At 44.0% G+C, this 19,844-nt stretch overlaps 1 protein-coding gene across 1 annotated transcript in view; it reads left to right on the forward strand.

The window, feature by feature from the left end:
* Window positions 1-19,844, forward strand: part of USH2A (Usher syndrome 2A (autosomal recessive, mild)) — a gene marked incomplete at its 5' end in the record, with an annotated part of 716,575 nt that overhangs the window by 84,387 nt on the left and 612,344 nt on the right. The window contains 1 exon segment of the mRNA XM_015424093.1: window positions 6,345-6,575. Within this exon segment, the coding sequence (XP_015279579.1) occupies window positions 6,345-6,575 (231 nt within the window).

Consider the following 19,844-nt stretch of genomic DNA (forward strand, 5'->3'; position numbering starts at 1 on the left):
AAGCTGCTAGGAAAGGTCATCTGGAGATTTGGGCTGAGTTACACCAATATATAGATGACACTCAGCTCCATCTCACACTTCCAGCAGATCCCATGGAGGCCGTAGAAACCATAAACAAATGTTTAAAGGTAGTTTTGAAATGGATGAAGACTAATAAAACTGAAACATAATCATGACAAGATGGAGGTGCTACTGGTGGGGGAAAGATTTTGCCCAGGAAATTGAATACTTCTGTTCTGGATGGGGTTCCACTCCACTAAAGAAGCAAGCTTGTAGCTTGGGAGTGCTACTGGACCAAGGCCTCCTGCTGGATAAACAGGTGGCACTGGTGGCCAGGTGCCTTTCGCTGCCTTCAGCTGGTGAACCAGGTGTGACCCTTCCTGGGCAGGAAAGATGGACTTCTTGTGGTGCATGCACTGGTATCATCTAGATTAGATTATTGTAATGTGCTCTATATGGAGCTGCCCTTGATGACTGTCTGGAAGCTACAGTTACCAGAATGTTAACTGGAGTGGGTCATAGGGACCGTACCACTCCAGTCTTATTCCATCAACACTGGCTCTCACTTTCCTTTTTGGCCCAATTCGGGTGCTGGTATTAACCTTTAAAGCCCTATATGGCACAGGGCCAGCACAGCTTAAGAACCACGCTCTGCTATATAAATCTTCCTGTTCACTCCAGTCATATTCAGAGGCCCTAATTTGGGTGTCTTGACCATCTGAGGCTAGATGGGTGGCAACTTCTTGGTTGTTGCACCAAAACTTTGGAAGTCCATCCCCAGGAAGATTCACCTGTCTCCCTCTCTTGTCTTCTGCCAGCAGGTGAAGACTTTTTTTTGTTTTGTTTGGCATACTCCCAATAACTGTCATTGGCCTTCCCCCCACGTTGTGGCGTTATGTCTGCTTGGATGTTCTTATTGAATTATTTTATATATACTTTATTTTAAATGCTGTTTTAATGTTTTGATGTTCACCACCTTGGGGGACACTATTTAGGTGGAAAGGAGGCATAAAAGTGTTTTAAATAAATAATCAAATAAAATTATCCTATAAATGCTCCAAGGCTGTAAGCTGGCTGTACGGCTTGTATTCGTCTCTGTTCGCTTTTGGACAAAAATATTGTGGAATTGGTTGTGGGGGAAGGGGACCAGTGGAGGAATGAGGAAGTATAATGGTGACAGCCTTATCTAGCATATGGAGCTCTTAAAAGTATAGACATACTTTCTGGATGAAGGTAACCCTAGGAACTTGACTCCTCTTGCCAAGAAACGTATCAACATGATCCAGCAGATAGCATTCAGTACTAATTCAGTGCACTGTCTGGAACCTTTCTGAATGGCTCCCAAGACATTAAGGACCCGTAGTTCTGGGAGGAAGGGACTAGAGAATGCATTTCCCAGAAAATTTTGACCCCCCCCCATTACAGTTTAGACAGACCAGTAGGGGCATTATATAGTATGCCTGTGGAGGGGGGGATATGATTACTGTCTCTAAAACATTGTAAACCACTCTGAAGACCTTATGATACAGAATCAAGATGTAAATGTGACAAACAAAGACCAAAGAGTCTCACTGCTGTTCCGCCATTTCGCTGATGCTTGTCCTCAGTTCCTCTTCTGTACAATGGGAATGATAACAAGCTATCTCACTAAGTTGTAATGAAGCTGAATGAGAAAAATTAGTGTACTTTTCATTGCTAAGTTGATATATTCATGTGAATATATATTTGGCCCTTGGCAATTAGAGCACATGACAAGAGTCAATACACTGAGTACCTGTGCTGAGGATCAGACAGGAAGGCCTTTTTACATACCAACTTACCATTTTTGGAATCAGTCAAATGATTATGGTTCTAATGAGCAATAGCTAAATTGTAGGTATATCCATACTGTCATTTTCAAAATACTAATAAGAAGATTTGTCATTTGGGGTTGTGCATTGTCATGAACACACTGAAAAACTAATTGCAGACCAAAACCCAAAAAGAACAGAACACAGAAGTGCCACTGATAATTCATGGAGAGTTTCCTTTTAATATGAAAGCATGAAAGAGAAGGAGACCAGTAAAGTTTTGTAGCTATGATGCAAATGCATTTTTATTAGCCTTACAACCTGACAGGCTCTAGGAAAGCTTTAGCAGCTGCATTAGTTAACCTGACAGATTTGCGAAAAGAATATGCTATCCTTAGAAGCATGGCTGCCAGAATTTAATGTCAACAATTAAAATTTATTTTGATCCTCACCTAGTGTTTATTACTGTTTGTATACACAACAGACCTTACTAATACAGAGATGCACTATTAGATGGAATTACCATCTGTTCGCAGTGAAATGCTGGCATCTGTCTTAGCTTCTAAAACTAAAATGATATTGTTTCAAACAAAACAAAGTTAACTGCTCTTTGCTTACCAGCATTATATTTTTCATACACAAATAATGCACACATGCAGACATACGCACACACCCCACACACACCAGAAAGGCTTGCTTATAGTGACCAATGTAGCAACATCTCTATGTGGTATATCTTTTACATAAAACTGTATGGACCATCTGTTGTACTGATTCTTGTGGTGCCCTCTGCTTCACAATGGCACACAGGAATCATAGGTGTTTAAAATACTATTTTAGCTTTATATCATATCAACAATATGTTATCTGGAAAAAAATAAAAGTACATAACTAAAATATGCAAAGCATAGCACATTTTGTTAAAATATAGTATGCTTTCACATGTATTTGAAAAGAGTAGGATGAAACAGGTAAGGTTATATTCTCTTCCTTCAACAAAGCTGCTACAGGTACCACAGTGACACCTTTAGGAAATGTATATTGTGGCTTTTAGCCTTCCATATCTTTATTGTACAATACATTGACACAGGGATTTATTCTCTAAACTTTTTTTCTGTTTCAATTGTTGAAGTGCAGCCTCTTCCCTCAAAGCACAAGTATTCTGAATCACCAAGGACATGGTAGTTACAATACTAATGTTATACCAAAGACAGTACTTTCTGAAAGGTTGGGTTTCTATTCCATATATCAAAAAATAATAAATTGTGTCATGCTAGTGTTTAATGCATGTACACAGTGCATTAACTGTAACTGTAGTACATTTATTTGTGCTAGAGAAGACTTGAAAATGATTAAAAAATCAATACTTCCCTGTCAGAGAAGCAAGTGTTACAATGCATTTAAGTAGTTAATTGCACCAGCCCTATAAAAGCTTCAAATTTGGGTAGCAAAGATGCTGTAATTACAGTGCAGGCAACTCCCATTTATTAAAAGAGGACGTGTAAGGAAGATGCGATTGTTGTCAAAGAGTGTTAGCAATGTATGTTCATTGTAGAAATAATGAATTGTCGCATTTCTGCTTTAGCGTCTTCAGGCTGAACCAGAGGACTCAACCTCAGCAATTGCATTTAAAATGCTGACATAGACTGATTTGCTCCAAAGGTGAAGTTCCAAGTGTAAAGCCATGTTTTCTTTTGAAACCTGTGCATTAATACCGCATTTCATTAGCGCTTTGCGCTACTTATGCAGAGAAGGCTTGTGACCTCACACGGCACTACTTCAATTTCGACACAGTAAATTTCTAACATAGCAGTATGATACTAATTAGATTGTGAAGTCATAAATGATGTCCAAGCAAGAATTTACAATGCATAGCACGGCTGGTGGGTTTTTGTCTCCCATCATTCCCTCTGCCAAATGTAATATTTTATCATGTTGTAGGAAAAGTAATAGCAACATACTACAGGTTAATGCGAGGAAGTGAAAGGGATGCTAATGGTCTTGTATGCAAGAATCTTTAAGGATATGTTATTAATTTATTATAAATGAAGCTCTTTACAATGAACTCTTAGCACAACACAGCAAAGTAATTTGCCAGAAGCATAATTTAACCCATATTATTCGCCAAATGAATATTGTACCCTATAGTATATTATAAATTAGTGGTATAGCTTATGTCTGAGCACATAACAATGAAATGAAACCTTTAAATCTAGAATTTAGCATTATTCCAGTGACTCTGTAATATGTTTAGTACAACTGATTTAACAATCTGCAACTTTTTGTATGTCCATGACCAGGCAGCCCTTGCTGTGAGGGGTGCTGTTTCTTATTCAACCACCAGGTGTCCCTTTGCTTGGTGTATGGAAGATTATCCCACCCTGCTGAGGTGACTTCTCATAACAGAGCTCAACTTCGTACACAGTGCTCCAGCAATTATCCTCTTTCTTGAAAGTGATCAGTGTTTTGAAAAAAGAACATCTAGTGGTTCACTCTGGGTGTACCTCTGTTTTAACCTCACCAGCCTCAGGAGTCACTGCAGAGTCTCCAGAGATGTGCTGTATCTCAATGGGAGGGATGCTTGTCTACAACTTGAAATTTGTGGGGGAGCTGGTTTGATTTCTGTGATACCATCAGGCAGCTCACTGTTCTTCCTGGCATCTCTCTTTGGCAGAGCCTATGGACCTTAGCAGGTTCCTGACTGTACCTACCTGCTCAGTAACCTGAGTGAGCCCATATCTGTATGGTGATCCCAATCCCGGCCTTCAATGGGGCACCGTTGGTGCCAGAGGATAGAAGTTTGGGAGTGCTCTTGGATGCTTCCTTAACAATGGAGGCCCAGGTAGCAGCCATGCATGGCCAAGTCAGCCTTTTATTATCTTTGGCTGATTAGGCAGTCGGTTCCCTCCCTCAACCGCAACAACTTGGCAACAGTGATCCATGCGATGGCCACCTCAAGATTAGACTACTGTAACACTCTCTGCATGGGGCTGCCCTTGTCACAAATCCGGAAGCTGCAGCTAGTGCAAAATGCTGCGACCGGGCTGAGTTGCTACCAATATGTGGGAGACCTTCAGCTCTATCTCACAGTTCTAACAGATCTCAGGGTGGCTGTGGAAACCATGAATAGATGCCTGGAGGCAGTTTTAGAATGGATAAGGGCTAAACAACTGAAACTTAATCCTGACAAAATGGAGGTACTGCTAATAGGGGGAAAGTTTGACACAGAAAATGGGATAACTCCTGTTCTGGATGGAGTTCTACTCCCCTGGAGGAGCAGGTTTGTAACTTGGGAGTGCTGCTGGACCTGGGCCTCCTGTTGGATAAACAGATGGCAGCAGTGGCCAGGGGTGCCTTTTGCCAGCTTCAGCTGAAGTTAGATGAGTGGCAGACCAAGAAAGGGCCTTCTCAGTTGCACCATCAAAACTTTGGAACTCTCTCCTCATGGAGATTCATTTGTCTCCCTTTGTCATTGTCTTCTGCTTTGTCTCTTGTATTGTTTGGCATTCCCCCTCTAATTGTTATTGCCCCTCCTCCCTGGTTGTGTTATTAAGGCCCCAGTCACATGGGCTGGATATCGCGGGAGGGAGGTGTGCCCCGGAAAGAAACAACTGCGCGGCAGCCGGATCAAACGTCCCGCCTGATGTCCCGCTGATATCCCGTGGTTGGGGGGAGGTGTCGATCATACCTCACTCCTGGGCGCAGCAAAGAAGCGGCACTGCGGGGGTTGTGTTGGTTTTTTTAACCCAAGTGTTCACATGCGCCATTGGGTGCTTGTGCGCACCTGTGGAGACTTGACAAAAAAACCCCTTTTCACGATGGGACATGGGCGGGCGCTGGATACCACGAGCTAACACCGGAAACGTGATCTGACGCCCGCCCTTGCCCCGTGGTTTCCGGAAACTAGTACCTCGGAGGTACTAGTTTTTTTACAGTGCATCTTCAGAGTGAAGCCTTGGGTGAGCCACGGGAGCTCTACGCTTCCCAGATGTGGCAGTGAGATCGCGCACGGAAAATCCGCCTATCTTCCGTCTCTATAGCGTGCCTAATGCTCCGTATGACCAGGGCCTATGTGTGTTTGAGTGTTCACTGCTTTGGGGACCCTATTTGGGTGGAAAAGCATCATAGAAATGTACAAATAAATAAATAGATCTTGTTGACCAGAATTAGTTTGGCAAAAAGTGTGATTGCTTCTGAAGTCAGTCTTTATTAATATGGTCATAGACTAGCTTCTATAATGCTAAGGTAAAAATACTCTTTGTCAGCAGTTAAGGTGCAAACCCCGGCAAGTCTGATTAGTTAAACAGGACATTTTTATAGGTGCCATTAGGAATTTTTACCAATTAAAAAACAATAGGTTGAATTGGTATGGCAAGACAACATGGAGGTCAAAGGCCACTTACAATTACTGTTTAAACTGAAATGGATACAGATTTCCTTAGTGACAATATATCATGTAATAATAAACTTTCAAGCTTATTCTGTGAACTAGTATTGTTTGGACAACCTTAACTGATGGGATGTATCTCCATTTTTCTTCCTTTTATATAATAGCTCCAAGACAGCTAATTGCCCCTCACGCAGAAGGAGTAAACAATACAGTAATAAAGATAAGTTGGAATGATCCTCAAGAACTTAATGGGCCTCCTCCAACCTATCAGCTGGAGAGAATGGATGCATCTTTTGCAACATCAAATGTAACTGTAGTGAAAGGAATCCGTTTCCCAGGAAATGGGTATTATAAATTTCCAGCATCTACTCTCACTGCCAACACATATTTTACAGGTAAGGGGATGGTGATGGTAACGTTTGGTACAAAACTATGGATTTGGTTTGCAGTGTAATATGATACTTAGTTTTGCAAAAACAGCTAAATTGTTACTGCCTCAATGTATTTGTGACAAAGTTTTTTAAAAAGACCATATGAAGCATATAACCAGTAGAGCTTGGCATTATAGAAAACACATGCTTTGTTCCTCAGGCCTTGCACAAAGATATGTACAGATTGGACTACAGCTGGGCCTCCTTCACTCCTGTCCCATTTTCTTTGAGCCAGACTAGATATAATGGGCCACCCATGTTAATTTATTCTTGGGTCTACTCCATTCATTTATAAAATGAGGAGTAGGGAGCGGGAGCAAGGATGTACAAATACACCTTCTTTCATTTTGTTTCATTTGTGTAATTATCATTATGAGCCTTTTTACTTCCTCCCATTTTTCCCCTGGTATTCCCTCTTCATTTGTTTCTTTTATATCGTTTAATGCAGCAAATTAACACCAAAAATACCATTAAAATGGGTAAATGAAAGGGCAAAAAATGTTGTGAGGGAAAAATAAAATGGCATGCCTTACCTCCATATCCATCCAGCATGCTGTCCAACCTTTCTGCCAACTGCAGTGCTTTCTCAGTGCCTAATTCTGAGGTATTGCCACTGTAATGTGGGTTTCAGCCCATTTGCAGCCCCCATTGCCGTTTCTACACTGAGCTGGAAGGCAGAAGCACTGCTGCAAAGCAAGAACATAGAGTTTGGAACTGAATCTGTGCAGGCTATCATACCACATGGAAAGGTTACATGGGCCCTGTTCATACGAGCCATTTTGGGACGGGAGTAGGCCGGATTGGAAGCGCGGCAAACGGGAGCGATCCGACGTCAACATCTGCCTGGCGTTGCGCTCCCGTCTTCGATCCGGCCCTTCCCCCAATGAAGCGTGGCAAAAATGAACCAACCTACCTTCGGTGGTTCATCCGTTTGGGCCGCATCATCCTGGTTGTGGGATCGGCGGCGCGTCTTGCCGGCGGTGCATCCCTGGCCCCCTGCCGTACTGCGCATGCTCGAGCATGCGCAGTTCGGCAGCCTCCCCCTCGTATCTTCCTCCCCGGCATCTGATCGTGCCGGGAAGCAATGACGCGCGGCTAACATGATCCGTGGGATCCCACCGCGGCGTTTCTTTTTTGCCACGGCTTTTAAAAGCCGCGCTTCGCCCCGTGTTTTCCCTGTCGTGTGGCAGGGGCCATGGTTATCTTTACCACTAAAAGGTTCGTGTAATCCCCCCCCCCCATTTATGCAATCTTAATGTAGTAAAGGTTGGGTCTTTAGAAAATGGTTTCCCTGTATTTTTTAGATATTTCTCTGTATTCATTTGTGCTAGTGATGCTGAGTGGCCAAGGTGTTCTGACATACAGACATTCATTTTATTTAAGTGGTAAATTTGTCTTCCCTGCTTTTTCTGAGTCTTTGATTCTCAGCTTACATAATACTAAGTATTTCTTTTATACTTCAAAATGTTTTTTCCAGTTTTGTGAGGTAATTTTTGTTCTATTAATTGTTGTTTGGAGCATGTTAGTATTTCTGTTTACTGAGAAACAGCATCCTGATATCTTCAAAATTTTGTTTGTCAATGGATTGTATGCTAATCAGATTGGGTTAAGTTATGTGTTTGAGACTGTTTTTATGTCTAACATCAAATATTTGGGTGACTTTTTTCCCCTTGGCTTTTCATTTCACAAAGATACTCTCCACATTTACACAATGGAGGAAGCGTTTTAAAAAGTTCCTGTTGGCTAAAGAATATGTATCATGAATGTGCAAGGAGAATATAAATTACAAGTGGGAACCCTCAAGGACTTGTTGGAGGCATCTCATCCCCCCCCCACTATTTCCTCTTTCCTTTTCCTGAAAGCTCCCATAACTGCTCCCCTTTCCGCCATTTCATTGCCTCCTTCTTGAATTGCCAGCCTCCAGATACTACCTGGAGAACTCCTAGAATCACAACAGATCTCCCCAAAACAGAGATCAGTTTCCCCTTAGGTTTGCCTGCTCCAGTTTGGGAAATTCCTGAATATCTGGGGGTAGAGCTTTGGGAGGGTGAGTTTTGGGGAGGGAAGTGACCTCAGCAGGATTTAATGCCATACAGTTCACCCTCCAAAGCAGCCATTTTCTCCAGGGAACGATCTATGCCATCTGGAGAACAGTTGTAATTCTGGGTGATATCCAGCTCCCACCTGGAAATTGACAACTCTAGTTCCCATGGAGGAAATGGCTGCTTTGGAGGGTGGAGTCTATGGCATTATACCCCTCTGAGGTTCCTCCCCTCCTCAAACTCCACTGTCCACTGTCTCCCCCCCATCTCTATAGATTTCCTAACCTGGGGATGGCACTCCTATCTCCTTCCCACCCAACAGCCAACCTACCATTATCTGTCCCTCTGTCTTAAGCTTTCCCTCCCACCCAACAGCCTCTATCTAGGAAAACTGTGGTCCAGTTGAATGCTGCTGGCCACTGGGCCAGGCCATCTTGCATGGCAGGGAATCCTCAACGACTTGTGGGCCGGCATCTCACTTTCCCCTGTATCCCCCTCCTCACATTATTTCTTCTTTCCATCCCATGGGCAACCCTCATATCCTTTCTCCTTTACCTGCCTCATTCTCTCCTTCTCAGCCATTCACTAACCTACCTTTTCTTTGCCTCCTATCTTCGGCTACATTTATTATTTATTTACTTCATTTATACCCTACCTTTGGGGACTAAAGCAGCTTACATTATTCTGCTATCCTCCTTTTTATCTGCACAACAACCCTGTGAGGTAGGTTGTGTTGAAAGTATGTAACTGGTCCAAAATCACTTAGTGAGCTTCCACAGCACAATGGGGATTCGAAGCTCTATCTGCTGCACCACACTGGCTATCATAGTGTGGCTGCTCTTGAACAGTAGCAAGCAGCCAGGTCTAGTTGAGTCATGCAAGTTGGGTGGCATCAAGTCACTCAGAGGTTGCTTCCAGGCCTAGGGTTGCAAGCCTCCAATTGAGAACTGGAGATCTCTGGGAATTACAACTGAACTCCAGACTACACAGATCTGTCCCCCTGGAGAAAATGACTGCTTTGGAGGTTGGACTCTATCTATATACTATTTCCACCAACAGAGGGCTCACTTTCTCCCAACAGCTTTTTCTACAGACTCAGGGGACTTCCTGGGATTGCAGAAAAAACCAAAACCAACCAACCAAACAAGCAACTTGGGAAGGATTGAATCCTCCCCAATACCTTTTGAAATGGCCTCTGTAGGGAGCTACTCCAGACACCAACAGTGAGAGATTAGAATGTTCGGAGGGGGGGAGGTTTCTAACTGGTTCTGTCAGTAAAAGGCTGGGGGAGGGTCCTTTCCAGGCCTATTTTGGCCTTTCAGGGAGGGAGCCTTGGGGCCAGGCCTGACAAGCGTTGCCAGAGCCAGGCTGGGAAATTCCTAGAGATTTTGTGGTGGACTCAAAGGAGGGCTGGGTTTGGGGGAGAGGCCTCAGCTGGGTATAATGCCTAGGGTTGCCAAATAATTTTCACTCATCGGCGGGGGAGTCCGCGTCCCGTCCGGGAGCAGTCCTCATGTGTGTGTGCGCGTGCGCAAAGCGCGCACCGCCGCCGCGACGTCACCGGAAGTGACATCAGACGCTACCGATGTTGGGGGCGTGGCCAAGCTCGTCGGGGGGGAAACATATGGTTTTCCCCCCGACAAGCTCAGCCACGCCCCCAATGTCAGCAACGTGGCTGCGTCACCCAGGGGTCATTTCGTAGAAAAAGAGCTAGGGGAACTCATTAGCATAACTCATTAGCATATGCCACACCCCCTGACATCACCCGTCTAGAGTTCTGTTGTAATTCTGGGAAGGTCTCCAGATCCCACTTGGAGGTTGGCAACCTTAGGCCTGGCAGCAGTCTATGGTTGCCAGGTCCCCCCTGGCCACCGGCAGAGGATGGGGGGGGGAGGTTGCCAGATCCAGGCTGGGAAACTCCTGGATTTTGGGGGATGGGCCTTGGGAAGGACAGGGACCTCAGTGAAGTACAATACCATAGAGCCCACCCTGCAAAGCATCCGTTTTCTCCATGGGAAGTTTAGTCTGGAGATGAGCAGTAATTCCAGGGGATCCCCAGGTCCCACCTGGAGGCTGGCATCCCTAGGTAGCACCCTCTAGGTGACTTGATGCCACCTGATTTGCATGACTTAACTAGGCTCAGCTGCTTGCTACTATTCATTAGCAGCCACCCTATGAAAGCCAGTGTGGTGCAGCAGAGCTTCAAAATAGGGCCTCCAAAACCCAGGTTCAGATCCCCATCTTGCAGTGGGAGCTGACTGGGTGATTTTGGACCAGTCACACACTTTCAGCCTAACCAACTGCTCAGGGTTGTTGTGCAGATAAAAAGGATGAGAAAATAATGTAAGCTGCTTTGGTCCCCACTGTGGAAAAAGACTGTAATTTTCCTAGGTAGAGGCTATGGGGGAAGGGGGTGGAGATGGAAAGCTGAAGACAGAGAGGCAGATAAAGGTAGGTTGGCTGTTGGGTGGGAAGGAAATAGGGTTGCCAACTCCAGGTTGGGAAATTCCCGGACATTTGAGAGGTGGAGCATGGGGAGGGTGGGATTTGAGGAGGGGAGGAACTTCAGACTGGCATAATGCCATAGACTCCCCCCTCCAAACTAGCCATTTCCTCCACGAGATCTACCATTGCCAGCCTCCAGGTGAGGGCTGGAGATCACTCAGAATTACTGTTGTCCAGGTGACAGAGATCAGTTTCCCTGGAAAAAATGGCTGTTTTGGAGGGTTGAGTCTATGGCATTATATCCTGTTGAGGCTGCTTCCATCCCCAAGCCTCACTGTCCCAATGCTCCACCCCCAAATCTCAAGGAATTTCCCAACCTGGAGCTGTCAGCCCTAAGGTGAATTGATCTCTGTAGCTGGGAGATCCATTGTGATTCCCAGAGTGCTGCCCCTGCTGCTGTGGGGGGGGAGAGAGGAATCAGGTGGGTGGCTGGGAGTGCCGCCACCACCGCTGCTGCTGCTGTATGGGGGGGGGGAAGAAGCAGGCAGGAGGCTAGGAGATTGATGGGGGCAGAAAGGGAGAGTGAGGGGATGGGGGACAGAAAGAGAGAAAGTGATGAGGTGAGGAGGCAGAAAAACAGGGAATGACAGGTCAGAAAGAGAGAGATAGTAACATGCATGGAGGAGAGATAGGCAGTAAGAAAAGGGAGGCAGAAGGGAGAAAGAGTGTGAGAGAGGTAGGTGGAGCAGGGAGGAAGCAAAGGTGTGAGGAATGGGATAACCATCCCTCAGGTTTCTTGCAGTTCTCCACTTGTGGCATGATATTTGTCTAAGGCCTCTCCCCTCTCCAAACCCTGCCCTCCTCAGACTCTACCACAAAATTTCCAGGAATTTCCCAACCTGCAGCTGGGAACCCTGGGGATGGCCCGAACGAGTCCTTCCTCAAAGGGCAAAATAGGCCTGGAAAGAACCCTACCCTTTCCCTATGCCTTTTTACTCACACAAACCCAGCCTGGAATACTGTGGTTGCCTAGTAACAGCCACTGAGGGAATCTGTTGCTTAAAGCTACAGGTGCTCCTTTTATTATTTTCAGGAGTTTTAAACTCCCCGGTGTATTTTTTTTAGATATCACATTTTCCTGCCAACCTGGGGTCCCTTTTGGGTTTGTAGAAAGATCTGTGTTGCCTGTTCACAGTGCCAATAACCAGTTTAAGTATCCTAAGATTTGGCTGATTTTGCTATTAATATATAGATGATATATAGCTGGGGCTTCTTGTAAGCTCCCATCTGCTTCTATAAAGTACCAAAAAGTATTGAGAGCATGACATCATGGTATTGGTAGAACATGTTCACTCTGTATAATGAGTCACTAACTTGGGGAAAAGCAACAGCAATCATGGAACGTCGCACAACCTGCCACAGCCCTCTGCATTGCAGCAGTTTAACACACATTTAAGAAATGAATCAACCTCTGCATAATTCCTACATGACAAAGCTGTTTGCATGTATTCAGTTTTTAATCCCTGGCATAGTCAGTTTGATAGCCTTCCTGCTCCTGTAGAGAACTGCCACAACCCTCTGCAACCTGTACTATTTATGTTCCAATTTGGTCAACTAAACAGGGGCTAAAACCATGCTATGATCAGCAAAACATTAATTACTATATCCTTTAAAATTCAAAGGAGTGTGGAGCAGCAATGGGAGTAAACAAAAAAATCACTTCTGGGCTGATGTTTCCATACCCTTCTGGACGCCTGCCAGTTTCCAGGCTATGCCTTGCAACTCTGCCTGGCACACAGATCCTTCCACCTAAGGCAGCAGATATGTAGATAAGTGGCTTAATTAAGGATTGTGAATCAGAATCCTGCCTCTGACCAATTATTTTACTTTCCTTCCACTTATCCTTATTTACAACACTATTAGATAGCCTTCTCTTCATTTTTCTTAGAACACTTTTTAGCAAGACTTGTGGCCTTGCACGTAAAATGAATTCAGAGATCTTTCTCAAATAAGACATTTCCTTTCTTCTTTCTTCCTAATCCCAAGAAGCCTAAAGATAGAGTGAGAAAGAGTGATCCAGTACAACAAAGTGAATTGTACTGCTTTGTAAACAGAACATCTTAAGGCATTTTCTAACGTGCACAACAGGGACTTATGCTACAAATATACCAAGCTGACCCTGAACAGGTGGCATTACTGTGGTAATATTTTTAAGACAGACCTATTTTTGTTAACTTGAGACAGTTTTTTTTAAAAAAAAATCTGTATCAAGCATTTGCTTTTTCTGTCTTTTCATTGGAAAAAATATCTATTTAGCCTTGTTTCTTTAAAAATATGCCCAAGTCTATAGTAAAGAATGAATTTCTGTATCTACCTTTGGTAGTCCTGCTATACAGGACATCATGGGTCTTGAAATACATTTCTAAAGTAATCTCAGAGCCTAGTTCCAAACTGAGACATTCTTCTTTCAATTAATCAACATTCTGTAGGGGTTATTGAATACATGAATATGATGGTAGGGGAGATAGCAGAAAAAATTTGCAGAAAATTGTGATGGACAGTGACCTCACACGTGGATTCATGCATAACCTCAGCTTGTGGGTACTGTGGGGCAGAACTTGCAATAATTCAAAGAAAATAAAACATTTTTACTTTTCACTTAATATCATGTAACAAAAACATAGAACTTAGTAACACAACGGAACAATGATCTTTTAAAGCCCAAACAATAACTTCTCCCTCCTTCACAGCTTGCCACCCCCAAAGTCCATATCTTTCCTCATGTTGGTGGCCCAGGAAGTCTCTAGCTGAGCACTCTGTGCACTGGCTTTGAAGATGAGGATTAGGTAACACAGCCCTGAAACCATAATTCTAAAATTTACAATTTAGAAGAAAGGTCTCCCCTCCACCCTGTCTCCATACACAAATCATAGTTCCCTTAAAAAAGGGTGTTAAACAGCCTTTGATTAAGGTTCAAGGTCCCCATCAGAGCAGTCTTGCTTCCCTCTTCTGCTTTCTGCACCCTTCTGCATCTAAAGGCTCCACCCCTTCCTGGCTCACTCCATTCCTAGCTAGGGCTTACACATGTACTCAGATGACCCAACTGGGTGCCATTTTAGATTTTGGAAGGGAGCACAATATTCACAGCATGATTCTAAGATTAGCTCATGGATTAGCTCCTGAAGATTAAATTGAAAAGGAAATGCTCCTAAACTAGGGTTGCCAGTTCCCAGCTGGGAGTGGGGGATCCCTCGGTTAGGAGCCCCTCCCACCACTTCAGGGCTATCAGGAAGCGTGGGGAAATTGGCTGCTGAAAAGGGATGCTCTATCATTCCTCCCTCCTAATCTCTATGGAAGGGAGATAAGTTTAAGGGTAGGGCATCCCCTATGTTTAGGAAAGAAAGATAAGCTGCATGTGAGAATTTCAGGAAGGAGAGAAGTAAGAAAGGAGGGTTAGGAAGGATCCTAAATAAGAGCAGAAGCTGAGGGGGGGGCATTCTGTTTCCAAAATACTGTTTTTGGGAAAACATAGTCTGTCACCTCCTGTTATTTCCTTTTCTGCTTTTATACACCCCCAAATATTTCTGTTGTCAAAGAGAGGTTTCCAGCTGTTGGCAAAGACAGGAACCTTTATCTCCCTGTTCTCAAATAAACTTAACTTGCTAGATTTAGGTAACCGAAGCACTGTCTAAAATATATATATCAATAGTCTGCCTTTTGATATTTACTTTCTTAGCATTTTCAGGAATCTCCTTTTTGGCTAGTGTATGGCCCAAAGTGGCAAACTCAATTTAAAAAGGTTCCATAAAATAGCACTGAGATCTTTGGAAATTTTACAATCAGTCATATGATGGATTTCAATCATCATCATCATCATCTCCAAATTTTGAACATGACCATTGTGCATTTGTTCATCCTGTCACTTTCTTTCTGTGGCTCTTTCAGACCTTTTGCTTTTTCTGTATGAAATTCTCCTATTGTAAAGAGTTAGTGGATTGAACAATGCTGGTGACAGGTCTAGTCACCCAGTGAGTTTCCATGGGCATAGTGTGGATTTGAACCGAGTTCTCCACAATCCTAGTCTGACACACACTGATCACTATGCTACACTGGATGTCAGGCTTGTACATACTTTGTTTCTGGGAGGCCAAATCACTTCATATGTGTTAAAAATTAAAGCCCCCAAAAGTGGGGAAAAAATGGGGTGGGAAGTGATATAAAGCAGCGTATTTAAATTTTCAAAGAAGGAAGTGACATCAGAGGAAAAGGTGGGTTTGGGGGGAGTGCCCTGAAAGTGACATCACAGGAAGGGGTGGGGTTTTGATGCAGCCTAAACAAACAGGATTATATCCCTCTCATCTTCTAAGGAGCAAAGTACAGCATACTTAGAGAATATACCATTTTATTCTCACAACAGTCCTGTAAAGCAGATGAAGCTCAAACATTGTCAAGGTCACCCAATAATTTCTCTGTGCCAGAAATGGGATCTGAGTCTAGTCCTCCCTTGTCTGTGTTTGCTGCACCACATTACCTCTGCTGTGCTGAGACGGTAAATCATTATGCACCAGTACTTCTGACTTTCTGAAATGCTGCCTGCCTTTACACTGCTTACAAGTTGTGGTTTTCTTATTCCCGCCTTGCGGTTTTCGCAGAGGGCAGTCATGATGGAACTACCAAGTAGAGTATTGAACAAACATGTAAGCGAAGACATCCATTGATTCCAATTGTCTGTCATGAATATCACCAGGAAATGTTCCTTTGAATATTATCAGGGCATGTTTCATCCTCTAATTGATCTTTCAGAAAGATCAAATTAATATCTTGTCTAACTATGATGAGTCTTATCAACTGAGTGATTGCTAACATTTAAAAGTGGTGATGGGGGGATTAAATTTGTTGTTCTTATTAGGTTTAAGTACTTATGGCCTAAAATCAATCAGATCATAGACTGAACAATGCTATTTTTGTCAAAACCATCAGTCAGGATTTAGCTGTGGCAATATTATACAGATCAGTGTGTGAAAAAAATCACAAAAGTTTTGGAATGTTAAGCTTTTACATGTTAAACATTGCCTTTCTTTATGAGTATACATAGTGCAAATATATCCTACCTGGAGGTCGGGTTTCCAAAAGTAGTGCTGGGGGGGGGGCTGCTTAGCCCACTGTCCTCTGTTTTGTGGGATCCCACATGGCTCTATCTTGTCCCCTATGCTTTTCAACATATACAAGTAACTGCTGGATGAGGTCATCCAGAGATTTGATTGCATTGTCAGTAATATGTGTCTCAAACTCAGCTCTATGTCGTGCTTCCGGCTGATCTCAGGGAGGCTATAGAAACCCTGAACCAATGTCTGGAGGCAGTTTTGGAATGGGTGCAGGTGAATAAACTGAAGCTTAATCTTGACAAAATGGAACATCTACTGGTGAGCAGAAAGTCCGATTGGGACAAGGTGTCACCCATTCTGGATGGGGTTGCATTCCTCTTGAAGGAATAGATCCTTAGTTTGGAAGTAATCTTGGATCTAGGATAAGCAGGTGGCAGCTGTGGCCAGGAATGCCTTTTACCAGCTGCAACTGGTTATTCAGCTGTGGACTTTCTTAGGTAGAAAAAAATCTGGCCACTGTGGCACATGCCCTAGACCAGATTACTGCAATGCATTCTACATGGGGCTGCCTGTGAAAAGTGTTCAGAAACTTCAGTTGGTACAGAATGTTACAGTGTGGGTCATAGGAATCATATCACTCCAGTCTTTGCCCAACTACACTGGCGCCTAGTCTGTTGCCGGACACAATTCAAGGTGCTGGTGTTGACCCTTATTAACCTACATGGCTTGGAATCAGGATACCTAAAGGACCACTTACTTCTTTATGAACCTACCTGACTGCTATGGCCATTTAAAAGATCCAGCTTTGGGTGCCCCATCTTCTGAGATTAGGCAGGTAGCAACTCAGGAGAGAATTGTTGCACTAAAACTCTTCTGTAAGTCTCTCCCAGAATCACCTGCTTCTCCTTTTCTGTTTCTGTCTTCTGTCAGCAGGTAAAGACTATGTTGTTGCTTTCAAAATTCATTTTAAAATTTCATTTGAAACTAATTGAAGTGACAACCAGGTGGTGCACATTATCCCCTTGAGAAGTTTTGTAGCTCTTATAAAAACTTTTTGAAATGAATCAGATGCTTTACCTAAGGATGACGAGGAATCTTCACATTTACCCCGTATTATGTTTTAGGCAAAGTTTCAGCAGTAATGTTACAATCGAATATTCTTTTTAATTATTTTTGGTTGTAGCTTTGTAACCCCATTGTTATATTTTATTCTACCATACTGTTTCAGTATTGTATGGTAAAATCAAATATAAATTGGAAAACTAGCTTCCTAAAAATAACTATCCATACATCGGTGTCTTGAATAATGTGGAATCAATTTTATATATATTTGAGGGCTCCATAAGTCTTTACATTACTTTCCATCTTTTCTGATATGCTCAGGAGGAATTGATATGTGACATGACCCTTTGATCTTTAATGTAAGCTAATTTATAATAGCCTTAGATATTGATGCAAAACAAATAACAGCATTCAGAATGCAAAGATTAGCATAAAATTTGAAAAGAAAACATAAGAAAGCTTACAGGCAATGATTTTCAGAAGGTATGTAATTTATGAAACCATTATATCTAATTCTCAACATGTTCCACTTGAACAGATAAGATAAATTTTTCTACAAACCTGAGAAAAACCTCAGGTTTGCAGAAAAATGAACTCTAAATTTAAAAAATTGGGAGATTAAACCCTCTGATAATAGAAACAGTGCCTGTAGCTTTAAGAAATGAATGGCATCTGAGATCAAAGCAGACCTGCTGCTACCATTGGGCCCTTGGGGCAATGCCCCCTTCCAAATCTCCCCTGTCCCTGAATCTTCCCTGACCCCTCTGAATCTTCCCAGAGGTGTGGTCCCTCCCTGCTGGGCCTGGTGAGGGCGCAGATGGAGGCATCAGCTGTTCCCAGGTGCTTGATCGGTTGCAAAGTGCAGCGGGAGTTTTCTGCCACCTGCCCTGAGCCAGCCTCTGGCCCTTTGTGTTTCTTTCGGGCACCTCCTGGCAGTTGTTCCGAGTGAAAAAGCCACTGTGAGCTGGCCCGCAGACACCCACCTCCGACTGGCTCCTCTGTGCTCATGGAGATGCCTGTCTGGGCATGCCGGGAAGGGCACACATGGGAGTGCAGCCCATGTGCCAGTATGAGGTGCTCTGGCATAGGAAGCCACTCCCACTGGCTCCTCCGCTGGCTGAGCAATGGTGCGCTTCCTGCTATATGGAGACCCTGGCCGGAGTCCAGCCTACCACTGTGGGAAGGAAGGCAGCTGGCGAGCAGGCAGGCAAAAAGATTGGGGTGGGAGGGAGGAGCGGGGATAGGGCCCCCGATGTGCACATACATGCCAGTCTGCCCTTCCCCACCACACTTCTTCCTCCACCATGAGCACTCCCCTCACTTTTGGGTGCCTCCCTTCTTTTTTTCTCTCCCACCCCTCCTCCATCCAGTACCCCTCCACTGAAAATTGCCTAGCTACTGGGCTGGATCTAAGTGGCCATTGTGGGGTTGAAAGGCAACCACGACAATAATACCACTCTTTAAGCCTTGGTTTCTGTCAGTAAAAGAGAGTAGAGCTGGCAGGGCAGTTTCCAAGGCTGTTTTGGCTTCCCAGTGTATGTCTGCTCCCCTCCCCCTGCACTAGAGGAGAGGACTTCTCAGTTCCAGGCCCAGTAGCAACCAATGGTTCTACTATGTCACTTGTACAACTCACTAACACCTGGTGTTGACCTCCTGGTGACTTGCTATGCAATAGCAGCCATTGCCCAATTCATCTGCTTGATCCATGACCATGCAATATGTGTGTCTCAGCCAGTTTTCTCCCCATGGACAGTAACAAAAGTCTACAAGATATGATGCCAAAAGATGAGCCCCTCAGGTCAGAAGGTGTCCAAAATGCTACTGGGGAAGAGCAGAGGGCAAGTACAAGTAACCCCAAGAAAGAGTGAAGCGGCTGGGCTAAAGCCGAAAGGATGCTCAGCTGTGGATGTGTCTGATGGCGAAAGGAAAGTCTGATGCTGCAAAGAACAATGCTGCATAGGAACCTGGAATGTAAGATCCAGGCGTCATTTCGTAGAAAAAAAGGTGCAGGAGCTCATTAGCATACCACATTAGCATAACTTATTTGCATATGCCACACCCCCTGACATCACCACTCAGGCTCCATTGGACTGTTTTGGGTTGCTAGCTATTGGGGTGGGGGAAGGGCAGATCTGTCCTCACAGAGGAGGGAGAGCTTGTACCTGAATAAAACTTGGTCTTAAATGTGCCACTGGACTCTTTTGGACCGGGGGACCGGTGGGGGCTCTGCAGCTTACCTGGCTGCTTCTTGCTCTAACTGAGGGCTGCTGGGAGCAGGGGTTGTTGCATGTGCCCACCCCCTGCGCTCTTTACTGCCGGAGCTCTGCTCCTGTGAGCTCCTGCAGGAAATGATCCCTGGTAAGATCTATGAATCAAGGTAAGCTTGACGTGGTCAAAAATGAGATGGCAAGACTGAACATTGACATCAGTGAACTAAAGTGGATGGGAATGGGCAAATTTAACTCAGAAGACCATTATATCTACTATTGTGCCCAAGAATCCTGTAGATAAAATGCTGTGGCCTTTATAGTCAACAAGAGAATGTGAAAGGCGGTAATGGGATACAATCTCAAAAATGA

This window comes from Gekko japonicus, unplaced genomic scaffold (assembly GCF_001447785.1).
Source record: "Gekko japonicus isolate JY-2015 unplaced genomic scaffold, Gekko_japonicus_V1.1 scaffold810, whole genome shotgun sequence".
NCBI lineage: Eukaryota > Metazoa > Chordata > Lepidosauria > Squamata > Gekkonidae > Gekko > Gekko japonicus.